Raw genomic sequence first — 15,972 nt, 5'->3', positions numbered from 1 at the left:
AAGACTAAAGGATATCTACCCAAGATGCTCATCGAACCCCATTTAAGATTGATCCAAAAAGAAAAACACCAAGACATCATCAAACTCGCTAAAACCAAAGACAAACAGAAAATTTTAAAAGCAGCCAGGGAGAAAAGAAAGGTTTCCTTCAAGGGAGAATCAATAAGAATCAGTTCAGACTATTCAGCAGAAACCATGCAGGCAAGAAGGGAATGGGACGACGTATACAGAGCACTGAAGGAGAAAAACTGCCAACCAAGGATCATATATCCAGCAAAACTCTCTCTGAAATATGAAGGAGAAATTAAGATATTTACAGATAAACACAAGTTTAGAGAATTTGCAAAAACTAAACCAAGACTGCAAGAAATGCTAAAGGAGATTGTTTGGCCTGATGACCAATAATATCAGGTACCAGCACAATACAAGGTCACAAAACAGAACGTCCTGATATCAACGCAACTCAAATAGGGAAAGCACAAAAACAAACAAATTAAGATTAATTCTAAAAAATAAATAAATAAACAAAATAATACACATAACAGGAAATCATGGAAATCAATAGATAAACGATCACAATAATCAAAAAGAGGGACTAAAATATAGGAGGCATTAAACTGCCAGATGGAGAGTGATACAAGGCGATATAGAACGATACAAGTTAGGTTTTTACTTAGAAAAATAGGGGTAAATAATAAGGTAACCACAAAAAGGAATATCAATCCCATAACTCAAGAAAAAAGCCAAGAAAAACATAACGACTCAGCAAACATAAAGTTAAACATTATGAAAATGAGGATCTCACAAGCTACTAAGAAAAACGTCTCAGCACAAAAAAGCATGTGCAAAAATGAAATGGCCAACAACACACATGAAAAGGCATCAAAATGACAGCACTGAAAACTTATTTATCTATAATTATGCTGAATGTAAATGGACTAAATGCACCAATAAAGAGACAGAGAGTCACGGACTGGATAAAGACACACGATCCATCTATATGCTGCCTACAAGAGACACACCTTAGACTTAGAGACACAAACTAAAACTCAAAGGATGGAAAAAAATATATCAAGCAAATAATAAGCAAAAAAGAAGAGGAGTAGCAATATTAATTTCTGACAAAATAGACTTTAGACTTAAATCCGCCACAAAGGATAAAGAAGGACACTATATAATGATAAAAGGGACAATTGATCAGGAAGACATAACCATATTAAATATTTACGCACCCAATGACAGGGCTGCAAGATACATAAGTCAAATTTTAAGAGAATTGAAAAGTGAGATAGACACCTCCACATTTATAGTAGGAGACTTCAACACACCACTTTCGGAGAAGGACAGGACATCCAGTAAGAAGCTCAATGGAGACACGGAAGACCTACTTACAACAATCAACCAACTTGACCTCATTGACTATACAGAACTCTCCACCCAACTGCTGCAAAATATACTTTCTTTTCTAGTGCACATGGAACATTCTCTAGAATAGACCACATATTAGGTCATAAAACAAATCTCTGCAGAATCCAAAACATCGAAATATTACAAAGCATCTTCTCAGACCACAAGGCAATGAAGCTAGAAATCAATAACAGAAAAACTAGGGAAAAGAAATCAAATACTTGGAAAATGAACAATACCCTCCTGAAAAAAGACTGGGTTATAGAAGACATCAAGGAGGGAATAAGGAAATTCTTAGAAAGCAACGAGAATGAAAATACTTCCTATCAAAACCTCTGGGACACAGCAAAAGCAGTTCTCAGAGGCCAATTTATATCGATAAATGCACACATACAAAAAGAAGAAAGAGCCAAAATCAGAGAACTGCCCCAACAACTTGAACAAATAGAAAGTGAGCAACAAAAGAACCCATCAGGCACCAGAAGAAAACAAATAATAAAAACTAGAGCTGAACTAAATGAATTAGAGAACAGAAAAACAATTGAAAGAATTAACAAAGCCAAAAGCTGGTTCTTTGAAAAAATTAACAAAATTGATAAACCATTGGCTAGACTGACTAAAGAAATACAGGAAAGGAAACAAATAACCCGAATAAGAAACGAGAAAGACCACATCACAACAGAGCCAAATGAAATTAAAAGAATCATTTCAGATTACTACATAAAATTGTACTCTAACAAATTTGAAAACCTAGAAGAAATGGATAAATTCTTGGAAAAATACTACCTACCTAAACTAACACATTCAGAAGCAGATCAACTAAATAGACCCATAACAAAAAAAGAGATTGAAATGGTAATCAAAAAACTTCCAACAAAAAAAAGTCCTGGCCCAGACGGCTTCAATGCAGAGTTCCACCAAACCTTCAGAGAAGACTTAACACCATTACTACTGAAGGTATTTCAAAGCATAGAAGAAGATGGAATACTACCCAACTCATTCTATGAAGCTACCATCTCCCTGATACCAAAACCAGGTAAAGACATTACAAAAAAAGAAAATTTTAGACCTATATCCCTCATGAATATAGATGCAAAAATCCTCAACAAAATTCTAGCCAATAGAATCCAACAATACATCAAAAAAATAATTCACCCTGATCAAGTGGGATTTATACCAGGTATGCAAGGCTGGTTTAATATCAGAAAAACCATTAATGTAATCCATCATATAAATAAAACAAAAGATAAAAACCACATGATCTTATCAATAGATGCAGAAAAGGCATTTGACAAAGTTCAACACCCATTTATGATAAAAACTTTTACCAAAATAGGAATTGAAGGAAAATTCCTCAACATAATAAAGGGCATCTATGCAAAGCCAACAGCCAATATCACTCTAAATGGAGAGAACCTGAAAGCATTTCCCTTGAGAACAGGAACCAGACAAGGATGCCCTTTATCACCACTCTTATTCAACATCGTACTTGAAGTCCTAGCCAGGGCAATTAGGCTAGACAAAGAAATAAAGGGTATCCAGATTGGCAAGGAGGAACTAAAGCTATCACTATTTGCAGATGACATGATCGTATACATGGAAAACCCTAAGGAATCCTCCAGAAAACTAGTGAAACTAATAGAAGAGTTTGGCAGAGTCTCAGGTTATAAAATAAACATACAAAAATCACTTGGATTCCTCTACATCAACAAAAAGAACACCGAAGAGGAAATAACCAAATCAATACCATTCACAGTAGCCCCCAAGAAGATAAAATACTTAGGAATAAATCTTACCAAGGATGTAAAAGACCTATACAAAGAGAACTACAAAGCTCTACTACAAGAAATTCAAAAGGACATACTTAAGTGGAAAAACATACCCTGCTCATGGATAGGAATACTTAACATAGTAAAAATGTCTATTCTACCAAAAGCCATCTATACATGTAACGCACTTCCGATCCAAATTCCAATGTCATATTTTAAGGGGATAGAGAAACAAATCACCAATTTCATATGGAAGGGAAAGAACCCCCGGATAAGCAAAGCATTACTGAAAAAGAAGAAGAAAGTGGGAGGCCTCACTCTACCTGATTTCAGAACCTATTATACAGCCACAGTAGTCAAAACAGCCTGGTACTGGTACAACAACAGGCACATAGACCAATGCAACGGAATTGAGAACCCAGATATAAATCCATCCATGTATGAGCAGCTGATATTTGACAAAGGACCAGTGTCAGTCAATTGGGGAAATGATAGTCTTTTTAACAAATGGTGCTGGCATAACTGGATATCCATTAGCAAAAGAATGAAACAGAACCCATACCTCATACCATGCACAAAAACTAACTCCAAGTGGATCAAAGACCTAAACATAAAGACTAAAACGATAAAGATCATGGAAGAAAAAATAGGGACAACCCTAGGAGCCCTAATACAGGGCATAAACAGAATACAAAACATTACCAAAAATGATGAAGAGAAACCTGATAACTGGGAGCTCCTAAAAATCAAATACCTATGCTCATCTAAAGACTTCACCAAAAGAGTAAAAAGACCACCTACAGACTGGGAAAGAATATTCAGCTATGACATCTCAGACCAGCGCCTGATCTCTAAAATCTACATGATTCTGTCAAAACTCAACCACAAAAAGACAAACAACCCAATCAAGAAGTGGGCAAAGGATATGAACACACATTTCACTAAAGAAGATATTCAGGCAGCCAACAGATACATGAGAAAATGCTCCCGATCATTAGCCATTAGAGAAATGCAAATTAAAACTATGATGAGATTCCATCTCACACCAACTAGACTGGCATTAATCCAAAAAACACAAAATAATAAATGTTGGAGAGGCTGCGGAGAGATTGGAACTCTCATACACTGCTGGTGGGATTGTAAAATGGTACAACCACTGTGGAAATCCATCTGGCGTTATCTTAAACACTTAGAAATAGAACTACCATACAACCCAGAAATCCCAATCCTCGGAATATACCCTAGAGATACAAGAGCCTTCACACAGATATATGCACACCCATGTTTATTGCAGCTCTGTTTACAATAGCAAAAAGCTGGAAGCAACCAAGGTGTCCATCAACGGATGAATGGGTAAATAAATTGTGGTATATTCACACAATGGAATACTACGCATCCATAAAGAACAGTGACGAATCTCTGAAACATTTCATAACATGGAGGAATCTGGAAGGCATTATGCTGAGCGAAATGAGTCAGAGGCAAAAGGACAAATATTGTATAAGACCACTATTATAAGATCTTGAGAAATAGAAAAAACGGAGAAGAACACATACTTTTGTGGTTACAACGGAGGGAGGGAGGGAGGGAGGGAGGGAGGGAGGGAGGGAGGGAGGGAGGGAGGGAGGGAGAGGGCTTTTTATTGATCAATCAGTAGATAAGAACTGCTTTGGGTGAAGGGAAAGACAACACTCAATACAAGGAAGGTCAGCCTAATTGGACTGGACTAAAAGCAAAGAGGTTTCCGGGATAAAATGAAAGCTTCAAAGGTCAGCGGAGCAGGGGCTGAGGTCGGGGGTACTTGGTTTGAGGGGACTTCTAAGTCAATTGGCAAAATAATTCTATTATGAAAACATTCTGCATCCCACTTTGAATTGTGGCGCCTGGGGTCCTAAATGCCAACAAGCGGCCATCTAAGATACATCAATTGGTCTCAACCCACCTGGAGCAAAGGCAAAGGAAGAACACCAAGGTCACACGACAACTAAGAACCCAAGAGACAGAAAGGGCCACATGAACCAGAGACCTACATTATCCTGAGACCAGAAGAACTAGCTGGTGCCCGGCCACAATCGATGTCTGCACTGTCAGGGAGCACAACAGACAACTCCTGAGGGAGCAGGAGACCAATGGGATACAGACCCCAAATTCTCATAAAAAAAACCATACCTAATGGTATGACTGCGACTAGAGGAATCCCAGAGACAATGCTCCCCAGAACTTGTGATGCCACAGGACAGGAACCATCCCCGAAGACAACTCATCAGGCATGAAAAGGACTGGTCAGTGTGGAGGAGAGAGATACTGATGAAGAGTGAGCTAATTAAATCAGCTGGACACTGGAGAGTGTGTTGACAACTCTTGACTGGAAGGGGGATGGGAAGATAGAGAGAGAGAGAAGATGGCAAAATTTGCACGAAATGAGAGACTGAAAGGGCTGACTCAATAGGGGGAGAGCAAGTGGGAGAAGGGAGTAAGATGTATGTAAACCTACATGTGACAGACTGATTGGAATGGTAAATGTTCACTTGAAGCTTATTAAAAATTAATTAAAAAAAAAATCTAGAGGCAATAAAAAGGGACTAATACATGTAACTATGTAAAACCTTCTTGTCGGGGATGCCTGGTGGTGAAGTGGTTAAGTACACGGATGCTAACGGAAAAAGTCGAGGTTTCAACCCACAAGCTGCTCTGCAGGAGAAAGATGTGGCACTCTGCTTCCATAAAGATTTACATCCTTGGAAGCCCTATGGGGGTAGTTCAACTCAGTCCTTGACTCCTGAGAGGTAATCTTTAAACCCTTGGAATTTCCTGAGTGACTGAAGTGTCTTCCTTATCTATGAGGGCTCCCAAACAGCCTGACAGGTTATGCTAATGAGATGACTCTTGGGTAGGGATTGGCCAGGCCAGTCTGACCTCAGAGGAGGCAGACTGGAGGTTGAGTTCAACTATGTGGGCAGATTCAATCAATAATGCCAATGTAGTAACAACCCATTGCCGCCCACAGGATTCCAACTCATAGCGACCCTACAGGACAGAGTAGAACTGCTCCAAAGGGTTTCCAAGGAGTAGACTGTGGATTCGAACTGCCAGCCTTTTGGTTAGCAGCTGAGCTCTTAAGCACCATGCCACCAGGCCAATGCAATAGAACCTTATATAAAAGCTCTGGACACTGAATCTTCATAAGCTTCCTGGTTAGTGAAAGACAAAGGTGCTCAAAAGGGTGATGTGTCCCTTTTTGAGACATGGAAGCACTGTACCGGGAACCCTCTCATTCCTTGCCCTATGTGTTTCTTCATTTGTACCCTTTTTGCTACAGTAAAACTGTAATCAAAAGTATAGCACTTTTCTTAGTCTATGAGTCATTATAGTCAATTACTGAACCCAATGGAGTAGTAGGAGCCAACAAGCCAGAAGTAAGAGTGTCATGGGGACCTCCCAACTTGCGGCTAGTGACTGAAGTCTTGGGCAGACTTGGTAGTCTGGAAGACTGTGCTTCAGCTTGTGAGGTCTGACCTAGCTCTGGTGGTTAGGGTCACAGGACAGAGTGCTCCATTTGCATTTAATGTCAGAATGGAGTGAATCAGAAGAGATTGGATTTAATTGATCCAACTTACTTTTTCATGGCAAAAAAAAAAAAAAAATAACGTACGCAAAATCACAAACGAAGGGCACAAGATGAGTAAATTATATAAAGAAAGCTTTCAAAAAATCAAGGAAAAAAACACCAGAAAACACGAACACAAAACTCAGAGAAAAAAAGGAAGGCAAATGATTCCTAAATATATGAAAAGGTGTTCAGCCTCATTCATAAAAGAGATGCAAATTAAACCTATACAAAGATACCAATTCCTGTCTATCAGATTGGCAGAAGTTCAACAGTTTATACACACATTCCACTGGTAAGACTGTGGAGAAATAGGCATTCTTATTTTTTGCTGGTGGAATTGCAAAATGACATAAACCCCTAGGGAGCACAATTTTGCAATATCTAACAAAATGAAACGTGAATTTACTCTTTTACCCTGCAATTTCACTTCTAGGAGTCTAAAAAGATACAATGGAAAAAATACAAAAGGAATATGCACAAGGTTATTCATCACAGAATTATTCATAACAGCAAAAGTTTATAAATAACTCATGAAAATGAGGATGATATCTATATACCAAATGGAGTGATGACTAGGATATATTTTTAACTAAAAAAGAAAGGTAGAGAACAGAGTATATACTACCATCTGTACAGATAGGAAAGGACAGATATATATGTACAAACACATACATACACGTATCTATATCTATCTGAACTTGCTTCCTTTTGCAAAAGGAAATATTAGTAGGATAAACAAGAAATAAATGATTACTTTCAGGGGGTAGGAGCAAACAGAAAATGGAAGGGAGCCTTTTCTGAGTATACCTTTTTTGTTAAGTTTAAACTTCTGAATCATGTAAATATTTTATATTCCCCCAAATCAAAACAAAATAGGAGGAAACGTCCCCCACCCATAACGTGGAAAATAAATTGAAACCATTTGTACTGCAAACTGGTAATATAACCACACAGAAAAGAACTGTTTTAAGTATCTCTTGAATACAGTACTTTGACTTTTGGTGGGATATGTTTTAAAGACAAAAAAACTGCAAAGAAATCTTAAACTCTGCTCAGTTATTTTATCGTTAGAAGAGTAGTAATGTGATTTTGAAATTATTTGCTGTAAATTTTAGGGTAAGACAAATGTATCAATGTTATTCAGAGCTAAGTCCTTCAGCGTAACAGAAAAGTGAAGTGTGAGGCAGATCATTTTTTTCAAGAAGAAGGTACAAGCAAATGCTCCTATGAGAATACCACATATCAAGGTCTATTTAAAAAATAAAGTTTGAAGGCTTGCCTGCTGTATCAAAATACTAATTTAAAAGTAGTACTGCTATAACCAAGAATGATAGTGGTGTCCTGACTGGATTACATTACCTTCTGTTACAAGGGAAATATTTGTGTTTCTTAGCTTGAAGGGAAACTGCATATTCTGTAGAACGATCAGATTTATAACTATTTTCGCTGTAGAACCAGGCAAACAAAACCAAACATTTTCATTCCAAGCATCTCATTTCCTATCATTCTGGCTCCTTCCTTTAGTAACCCAAAACTCCACAATTCTTTGATTCTACAATCCACTGAAGTTACTCCCTTTTCATTGCTCCTCACTCACCTCATATTTTCAACTCCCTTCTTACGTATCATAATCACCATACTGTGCACACTGTCATTCCCTTGCCCAACTCTTGAGTCATTACACTCATTTAAGCAGCAACCCTATTACACTGTCCTGTCCACTCACACTCTCTCTCCAAGAAAATTGTTTCATATAACTTTGTTCCTTGATTATTGTAATAGCTTCCCGACTGGATTCCTTATCCCTTCTACAGTCTATTTTTAACACAACAGTTAACTTTTAAAAATTGTTAACACTTTAAAAGGTTAATGAAATCTGATCACTCCTCTTGTTAAAACTTCTGATGGCTTTCCATATCACTCAGAAGAAAAGCCAATGTCTTTACAATGTCCTGCAAGACCCTACAAAATCTAGCTGTTCATAATCTTCCCCTTCTCATTCTGCTCTAGCCACACTGGTTTCCTTGCTGTTTCTGAAAAATGCCAGCATTCTCCTGCCTTGTACTTGGGGACTGTTCTCTTATTTCATTTATTTTGTGCATGTCACTTGTGAGTACCCCCTTCTCTGTATATTCCATTTTAAACTTTTATTTTTCTCGTGGTACTTAATTTGTCTTACCTAGTATATATTTATGTATCGTTGCTTGCCCCTCACCCCCACTGGCATGTAAACTCTGTGACAGCAGGAATTTTGTCTGTCTAGTTCACTGTGGTGCTCCCAAGTGCCTAAGATAGTGCCTGGTACACAGTAGACAATTACTAAATAATCTATTAAATGAGTGAATAAACTAAGTTAAACACATACTCTTCTTTGGATTATTTCTTTACAGAATGAAATATGTATCATTATATAATTTTTAAACGGGATTAAAATAGGAATTTTGAAAAAAGAAGAATTAAAATGAAATATAAACTCGGAGTTACCATGAACTTTTTCCATTCAGAAAGATAAAGGTTTGTTTTCTGGGAATTAGTTTTTAAGTAAGTCAATATACATATCCACTTTCATAATCTTACCATTTTGAAAAAGCTGATCAGCAGTATTTTATATGCTGATGTTTTTAACATTAGAGCCTTACGTTATGAGAAAATGAACATTATCCAAAGGCCAATTCCAATGTTGGAATACGCTGAATCACATGTCAAAAGTTAAGGATTTAAAAACTTCTAAGATGTTCCCAAATTTTAAACTACAAGAAATATTCACTTTTACCTGATTCCAAATATGGATAATTATAAAAAAAAAAATTTCTGTAACTTATTAATGATGAATTAAGTATTAAATCTTTTGTATTTTATATGTATTAAATATATTTAAAGTAATATTTTTGAAAAGTTAAAACAGAAAATTAAAAACTATGTCAAAAGAGAACAATTTGATTTATAAAAAAGATGAATGACATAAACCTAGGGAAACTGAGGCAAGGGGGAGAAGTATTTAAAAGATATTACCCATTTAAAAATATCTCCTGTTTTCCATGTTGATAACATAAATTATAAAACACACAAGCATCACTTACATTTAAGAGTTTAAAGAGTACATTAGAAACCAAAAATGTTAATTCATAATAACAAGTTCATAATAATACTCACCTACAACACCATTCAATACGACCTTCGCCCTCACAAGTTTTTGCCCAGTGATTATCTGCCAAATTCTTCATGGCAACAGCATATTCACAAAGTGTTTCCTCGTCCTCACAATGTTCTCGCCAGATCTTATCAAAGTCTCCCACTAGAAACAAGGAAAAAAGTAAATTAAGTTAACGTCAAAACATATTCAGGCTCTTACAAGTTTCAGCATAATCTAAAATTATTTAAAGATGAGTATAAGCAAAATCATGAAATTAAACTAAATAAATATTGAGTTCCTATGGGTTTATATTTTATAAGTTCCTTTATGTATAATTTTAATTTTGATGATTTAATAATCAAATGTGGAGAATTAAAAGACCTGGACACTTGCTCTGGCTCTAAAATTCATTAATTAACAATGAGATGTTGAAAGAGGACTTACCTTTTCTATGCCTGTTTTTTAATCTATAAAAAATAGATTTTATTAGTATTTTCAAAATCATGGTCTTTGATATGGTAAAAGGAGTGATTTAAACAAAAGTTCTATGATCATATGTGCTGGGAAGAACTATACAAATTTCCTTTCTATAAGACTTCTTAGTTTGGATTCTACAGAAGGCACAATCTAAGACAAGGTCCTAGGTGCAAGTAGCTTATTTGGGAGGGAATCCCAGGAAACAGGAGTGAGGGAGTGAAGATGAAGCAAGAAAAGAGAAAAAGCCAACACAAGGGTACATTCTTGAGGTTGCTCCTATGGGCAACAGAGAAGCACACGAAATGCTTCTTGGAATTGTCCACCTACAGAATAGGAGGCTGAAACATGTATCCAGTGGTTCCCACTTCATTGAGGATTGTTAACAACCTGCACTTCTAGTCTGGTCTCAGATGCTGAATAAGGTGACATCTTCCATGGCACCAGCAGTGCAGGAGAAAGACAGAAAGTAGAAAAGAGAGCTGCATACATATAAAGTGTGACTCTGGGTAAGCTCACACTGAACAGTCCATCACAGCTAAGGACCAAGAATATACGATATGGGGGCACCAGAGGTGTCTATTACAAATTCTCAGAGTCCTAAACATGCCACTGTACACTCTACTAGCTTTAAGATGCAAAAACAAAACTGTGTATGTACACAAAACCTATTCCCACAGTTTTTTTTAGAAGACCTCTAGTTTTTCTCACTCCTCAAAATTCTCTTTAAATATTTCCATTTCTTAGGAAGTTTTAAGGCTTAGTGCCTGGTCCGCAAAGTCTCTCAAACGTGCTGTACTGAAACTGATCCTCTGGTTACTAGATGCATGATTGGTAAAGTATAGCACACTTAATATATAACTGAGAGTAACCAAGGCAATTGTATATGCTTTTTATTCTTTCAACAGATTTGCTGAAAATCTACTGTCTCAAATGCTATAGAGAGTAATGAAGTGAATGAGAGGGAGTTGGCACCAAAGGAAGGGGAAGTACATGTAATAAATTGTGACAGACACTATGCTAGACATATGAAATTAATATGGTCCCTATATAGGGTCACTATGAATCGAAACTGACTAGATGGCAATGGGTTTGGTTTTTGGTATGTTCCAGGTAAAGTATCCTGGGCCCAAAACTTTTAACTCATGTCTTTATTCAACAAAAATGTATAAAATCCCTACTACGGGGCACACATTATAGTAAAAACCTACTGGTATGAAATTGGAAAAAAAAACACATACTTAGTCTTCAGTTAAGGGAAAATTTCACTTCTCAGGATACCCCTGAAATTGCTGTTTGTTTTAAGATAAACTTACTAAACAAAAACAGAATGGTAAAAATTCAGTTTTTCTTAATAGCCCATTATTATTTAAGCAATATTAAAAATAACACTATTTAACGTTTAAATAAAACATATTCAAAATAATCTATGATTTGAATTCTAAAAGTTAAAAAAGAGTTAAGTTGACCAGTGCCCACTACACATATTCCAGACCTTTCTGCTGACTGAGTCAAACTGCGCGCACACACACACGAAATACGTTAAACTCAGTTCTAAAGATTTTTTTAAAATTACTTAGTTATTACGTGAATATTTAAAAGACTGTTTTTTACTTAAAAGGACAATATTTTTCATTATCAAAAGGCAAATCAGGAACTTGAACGTCCTGAGGTCTGCATCTAAACTCTAGTCAATACAGTACAAGAAATGCTTTGTTATTCAAGTCCAATCAATCACAACTCCCAAATGAAACAGTAATTAGCCTTATGACTTATTTTAATATATTGGCATTTTTGAATGATTCAAAATAATTGTGATTAATGATCCATTTCTTACAAGAATCCCAGCAAAAATGAATGTCTTGAAGTAAATATATAAATTTGTAAATATTTTTAAAAATTACCTTGAGTGAAAATTGTTTTCTGTGATAACAATGACAAAACACAAATCCAAAATGCAGTAAAAAATCAACATACACAGATTTTCTTACATTAAAAATTTCAATAATGCATTTAATAAAGTCAGTCTGTACATCATTATGAATATTTAGAGACCTAACTTACATATTCTTTGCATATACATTATGGCTAATGTAAGTACAACACAAACAACTTAGCCAAAAAGAGAAAGAGAGGACTAAAGCTTCAATGAGTACACATACCTCACTTCTCCCACGTACAGAGACTTTAAAAATTTTTAGAAAGCACAATTTAAAAATATATACCCTACAGCCTAATTTGAAATTAGTAGTTAATACACAATTTATACCCATTGCCATCAAGTCAATTCCAACTTGTAGCAACCCCATAGGACAGAGCACAACTGCCCCATAGGGTTTCCAAGGCTATAAATCTATGGAAGCAGAATGTTACCTGAACTAATGGGTAATAGGGGTAGTGGTGGGGGAGGGGGGCAGAAGCGTCCAGGAGCCATTCATCCTCAGTGCTAACTCGAAGACATAAAGACAGATGCTTGTTGTTGTAGTTCAGTGCCATTGAGTTGGTTCACAACAGAACAAAATGCTGCCTGGTCCTGCACCATCCTCACGATAGTTGTTATGCTTGAGCCCACTGTTACAGCCACTGCATCAATCCACGTGGAAGACCTAGTCTCGCCACCCTTGCTATAAGGAGCATTCTGGCTGAATTTCTTCGAAGACAGATTTGTTCATTCTTTTGGCAATCCATGGTATATTCAATATTCTTCGCCAACACCATAATTCAAAGGCATCCTTATACGTTGTCCAGCTTTCGCGTGCAAATGAGGAGACTGAAAACACCATGGCTTGGGTCAGGTGCAACTTAGTTTTTAAAGTGATAGTTTTGCTTTTTAACACTTTAAAGAGGGCTTTTGCAGCAGGTTTGCCCAATGCATCTTTTGTTTTCTTTTTAATTGTGCTTTAGGTGAAAGTTTACAGCTCAAGTTAATTTCTCATACAAAAATTTACACACATATTGTTATGTGACCCTAGCTGCAACCCCTATAATGTGACAGCACACTCCCTTTTCCACCCCAAGTTTCCTGTGTCCATTCAACCAGCTCCTATCCCTTTCTGCCTTCTCATCCCACCTCTGGACAGGAGCTGCCCATTTAGTCTCCTGCACTAGGTACCTAACTGAACTAAGAAGCACACTCTTAAAGAGTATTATTTTATGTTTTATAGTCCAGTCTAATCTTTGTCTGAAGAGTTGGCTTCAGGAATGGTTTTAGTTCCGGGTTTACAGAGAGTCTGGGGCCCATGTCTTATGGAGTTCCTCTAGTATCAGTAAGACCACTAAGTCTGGTCTTTTTACTTGAATTTGAGTTCTGCCCCACACTTTTCTACTTCTCTGTCTGAGATTCTCTGTTGTGTTCCCTGTCAGGGCAGTCACTGGAGGTAGCTGGGCACCACCTAGTTCTTCTGGTCTCAAGCTGATGGAGTCTCTGGTTTAAGTGGCCCTTTTGACTCTTCGGCTAATATTTTCCTCAACTCTTTGGTGTTCTTCATTCTCCTTTGCTTCAGGTGGGCTGGGACCAATTGATACATCTTAGATGGCGGCTCACAAGCTTTTAGGGTCCCAGGCGCCACTCACCAAAGTAGGATGCAGAACATTTTAATAAACTTTGTTATGCCAGTTGCATCTACAGCCATACCACCCTGAACGTGCTCGATCTCGTCTGATCTCGGAAGCTAAGCAGGGTCGGGCCTGGTTAGTACTTGGATGGGAGACCGCCTGGGAATAGCGGGTGCTGTAGGCTTTGGACTCAAAGAGACCCTATATGGCAGGGTAGAACTGCCCTACAGAGTTTCCAAGGAGCACCTGGCAGATTCGAACTGCTGACCTTTCGGTTAGCAGCCGTAGCATTTAACTACTATGCCACCAGGGTTTCTGAGTCAGAATCGACTCGACAGCAGCGGGTTTGGTTTGGGTTTGGTAGGCTTTGGAAACCCTGGTGGTACAGTGGTTAAATGCTATAGCTGCTAACCAAACGGTCAGCAGTACAAATTTGCCAGGCGCTCCCTGGAAACTCTATGGGGCAGTTCTACTCTGTCCTATGGGGTCACTATGAGTCGGAATCGACTCAACGGCACTGCATTTGGTTTTTTTTGGTTATGCCAATTGCCCTAGATGTCCCCTGAAACCATGGCCCCCAGACCTGTGCCCCTGCCACTCTGTCCCTCACAGCGTTTGGCTGTATTCAGGAAACTTTGTAGCTTTTGGTTTAGTCCAGTTGTGCTGACTTCCCCTGTATTGTGTGTTGTTCTTCCCTTAACCTGAGATAATTCTTGTCTATTATCTGGAGAGTGAATTCCCCTCTCCCTCCCTCCCCACCCTCATAACCATCAAAGAATTTTTTATGTGTTTAAACCTTTTCTTGAGTCCTTATTAACAGCAGTCTTATACAATATTTGTCCCTTTGCAACTGACTAACTTTACTCAGCATAATGCCTTCCAGATTCATCCATGTTGCGAGATGTTTCAAGGATTCATCATTGTTCTTTAATGTGGCATAGTATTTCACTGTATGACTATACCATAATTTGTTTATCCACTCATCTGTTGACAGGCAGCTAAGTTGTTTCCATTTTTTGGCTATTGTGAACAGTGCTGCAATGAGCATCGGTGTGCCCATATTTATTTGTGTGATATTCTTATTTCTCTAGGATATAATACGAGGCGTGGGATTGCTGCATCATATGGTACTTCAATTTCTAGCTTTTTAAGGAAGTGCCAAATCAATTTCCAAAGTGGTCATACATTTTACATTCCCACCAGCAGTGAGTAAGTGTTCTAGTCTCTCTACAACTTCTCCAACATTTATCACTTTGTGTTTTTTGGATTAATGCTAGCCTTGTTGGGGTGAGATGGTTGGTATCTCATTGTACTTTTGATTTGCATTTCTCTAATGGCTAATGATCATGAGCATTTCCTCATATATCTGTTAGCTGCCTGAATGTCTCCTTTGGTGAGGTGCCTGTTCATATCCTTGCCCATTTTTTAATTGGGTTGTCTTTTTGTTGCTGAGGACTTGTAGTATCTCGTAGATTTTAGAGATTAGACTCTGAGCGGATATGTCGTAGTCAAACATTTTTTCCCAGTCTGTAGGTTGTCTTTAGACTCTTTTGGTAAAATCTTTTGATGAGCATGAGTGTTTTACTTTTAGAAGCACCCAGTTATCCAGGTTCTCTTCTGGTGTTTGTACAGTTAGCCATGTTGTGTATTCTGTTTATGCCATATATTAGGGCTCCTAGTGTTGTCCCTATTTTTTCATCAATGATCTTTATCATTTTAGATTTTATATTTAGGTCTTTGATCCATTTTGAGTTAGTTTTTGTAGATGGTGTGAGGTATTAGTCTTGTTTCATTTTTTTGCAGATGGATATCCAGTTACACCAGCATCATTTGTTAAAAAGACTGTCTTTCCCCATTTAATGGACTTTTGACCTTTTTCAAATATCAGCTGCTCATAGGTGGATGAATTTATGTCTGGATTTTCAATTCTGTTCCGCTGGTCTATGTAACTGCTGTTGTACCAGTTATGAGGTTGTTTTGAGTACCATGGCATATAATAGGTAGTGTGAGGCCTCCACTTTATT

General features: G+C 37.4%; 1 protein-coding gene and 1 non-coding gene across 2 annotated transcripts in view; one reads left to right on the top strand and one right to left on the bottom strand.

Moving 5' to 3' along the window:
* BMT2 (base methyltransferase of 25S rRNA 2 homolog) overlaps positions 1-15,972 on the bottom strand; it is an 81,570-nt gene that overhangs the window by 50,634 nt on the left and 14,964 nt on the right. The window contains exon 2 of the mRNA XM_003407218.4: positions 9,940-10,081. Coding sequence (XP_003407266.1) covers positions 9,940-10,081 — 142 coding nt within the window. The remainder of the gene's footprint in view (positions 1-9,939; positions 10,082-15,972) is intronic.
* LOC111749770 (5S ribosomal RNA) lies at positions 14,014-14,132 on the top strand. The gene has a single exon (XR_002784963.1). It is a non-coding gene; the product is annotated as a 5S ribosomal RNA (ribosomal RNA).

The sequence above is a fragment of the Loxodonta africana genome, chromosome 8 (assembly GCF_030014295.1).
Source record: "Loxodonta africana isolate mLoxAfr1 chromosome 8, mLoxAfr1.hap2, whole genome shotgun sequence".
Classification (NCBI taxonomy): Eukaryota; Metazoa; Chordata; class Mammalia; order Proboscidea; family Elephantidae; genus Loxodonta; species Loxodonta africana.
Note: the sequence above shows the minus strand (reverse complement) of the source record. Positions and strands in the feature narration are given on the sequence as shown.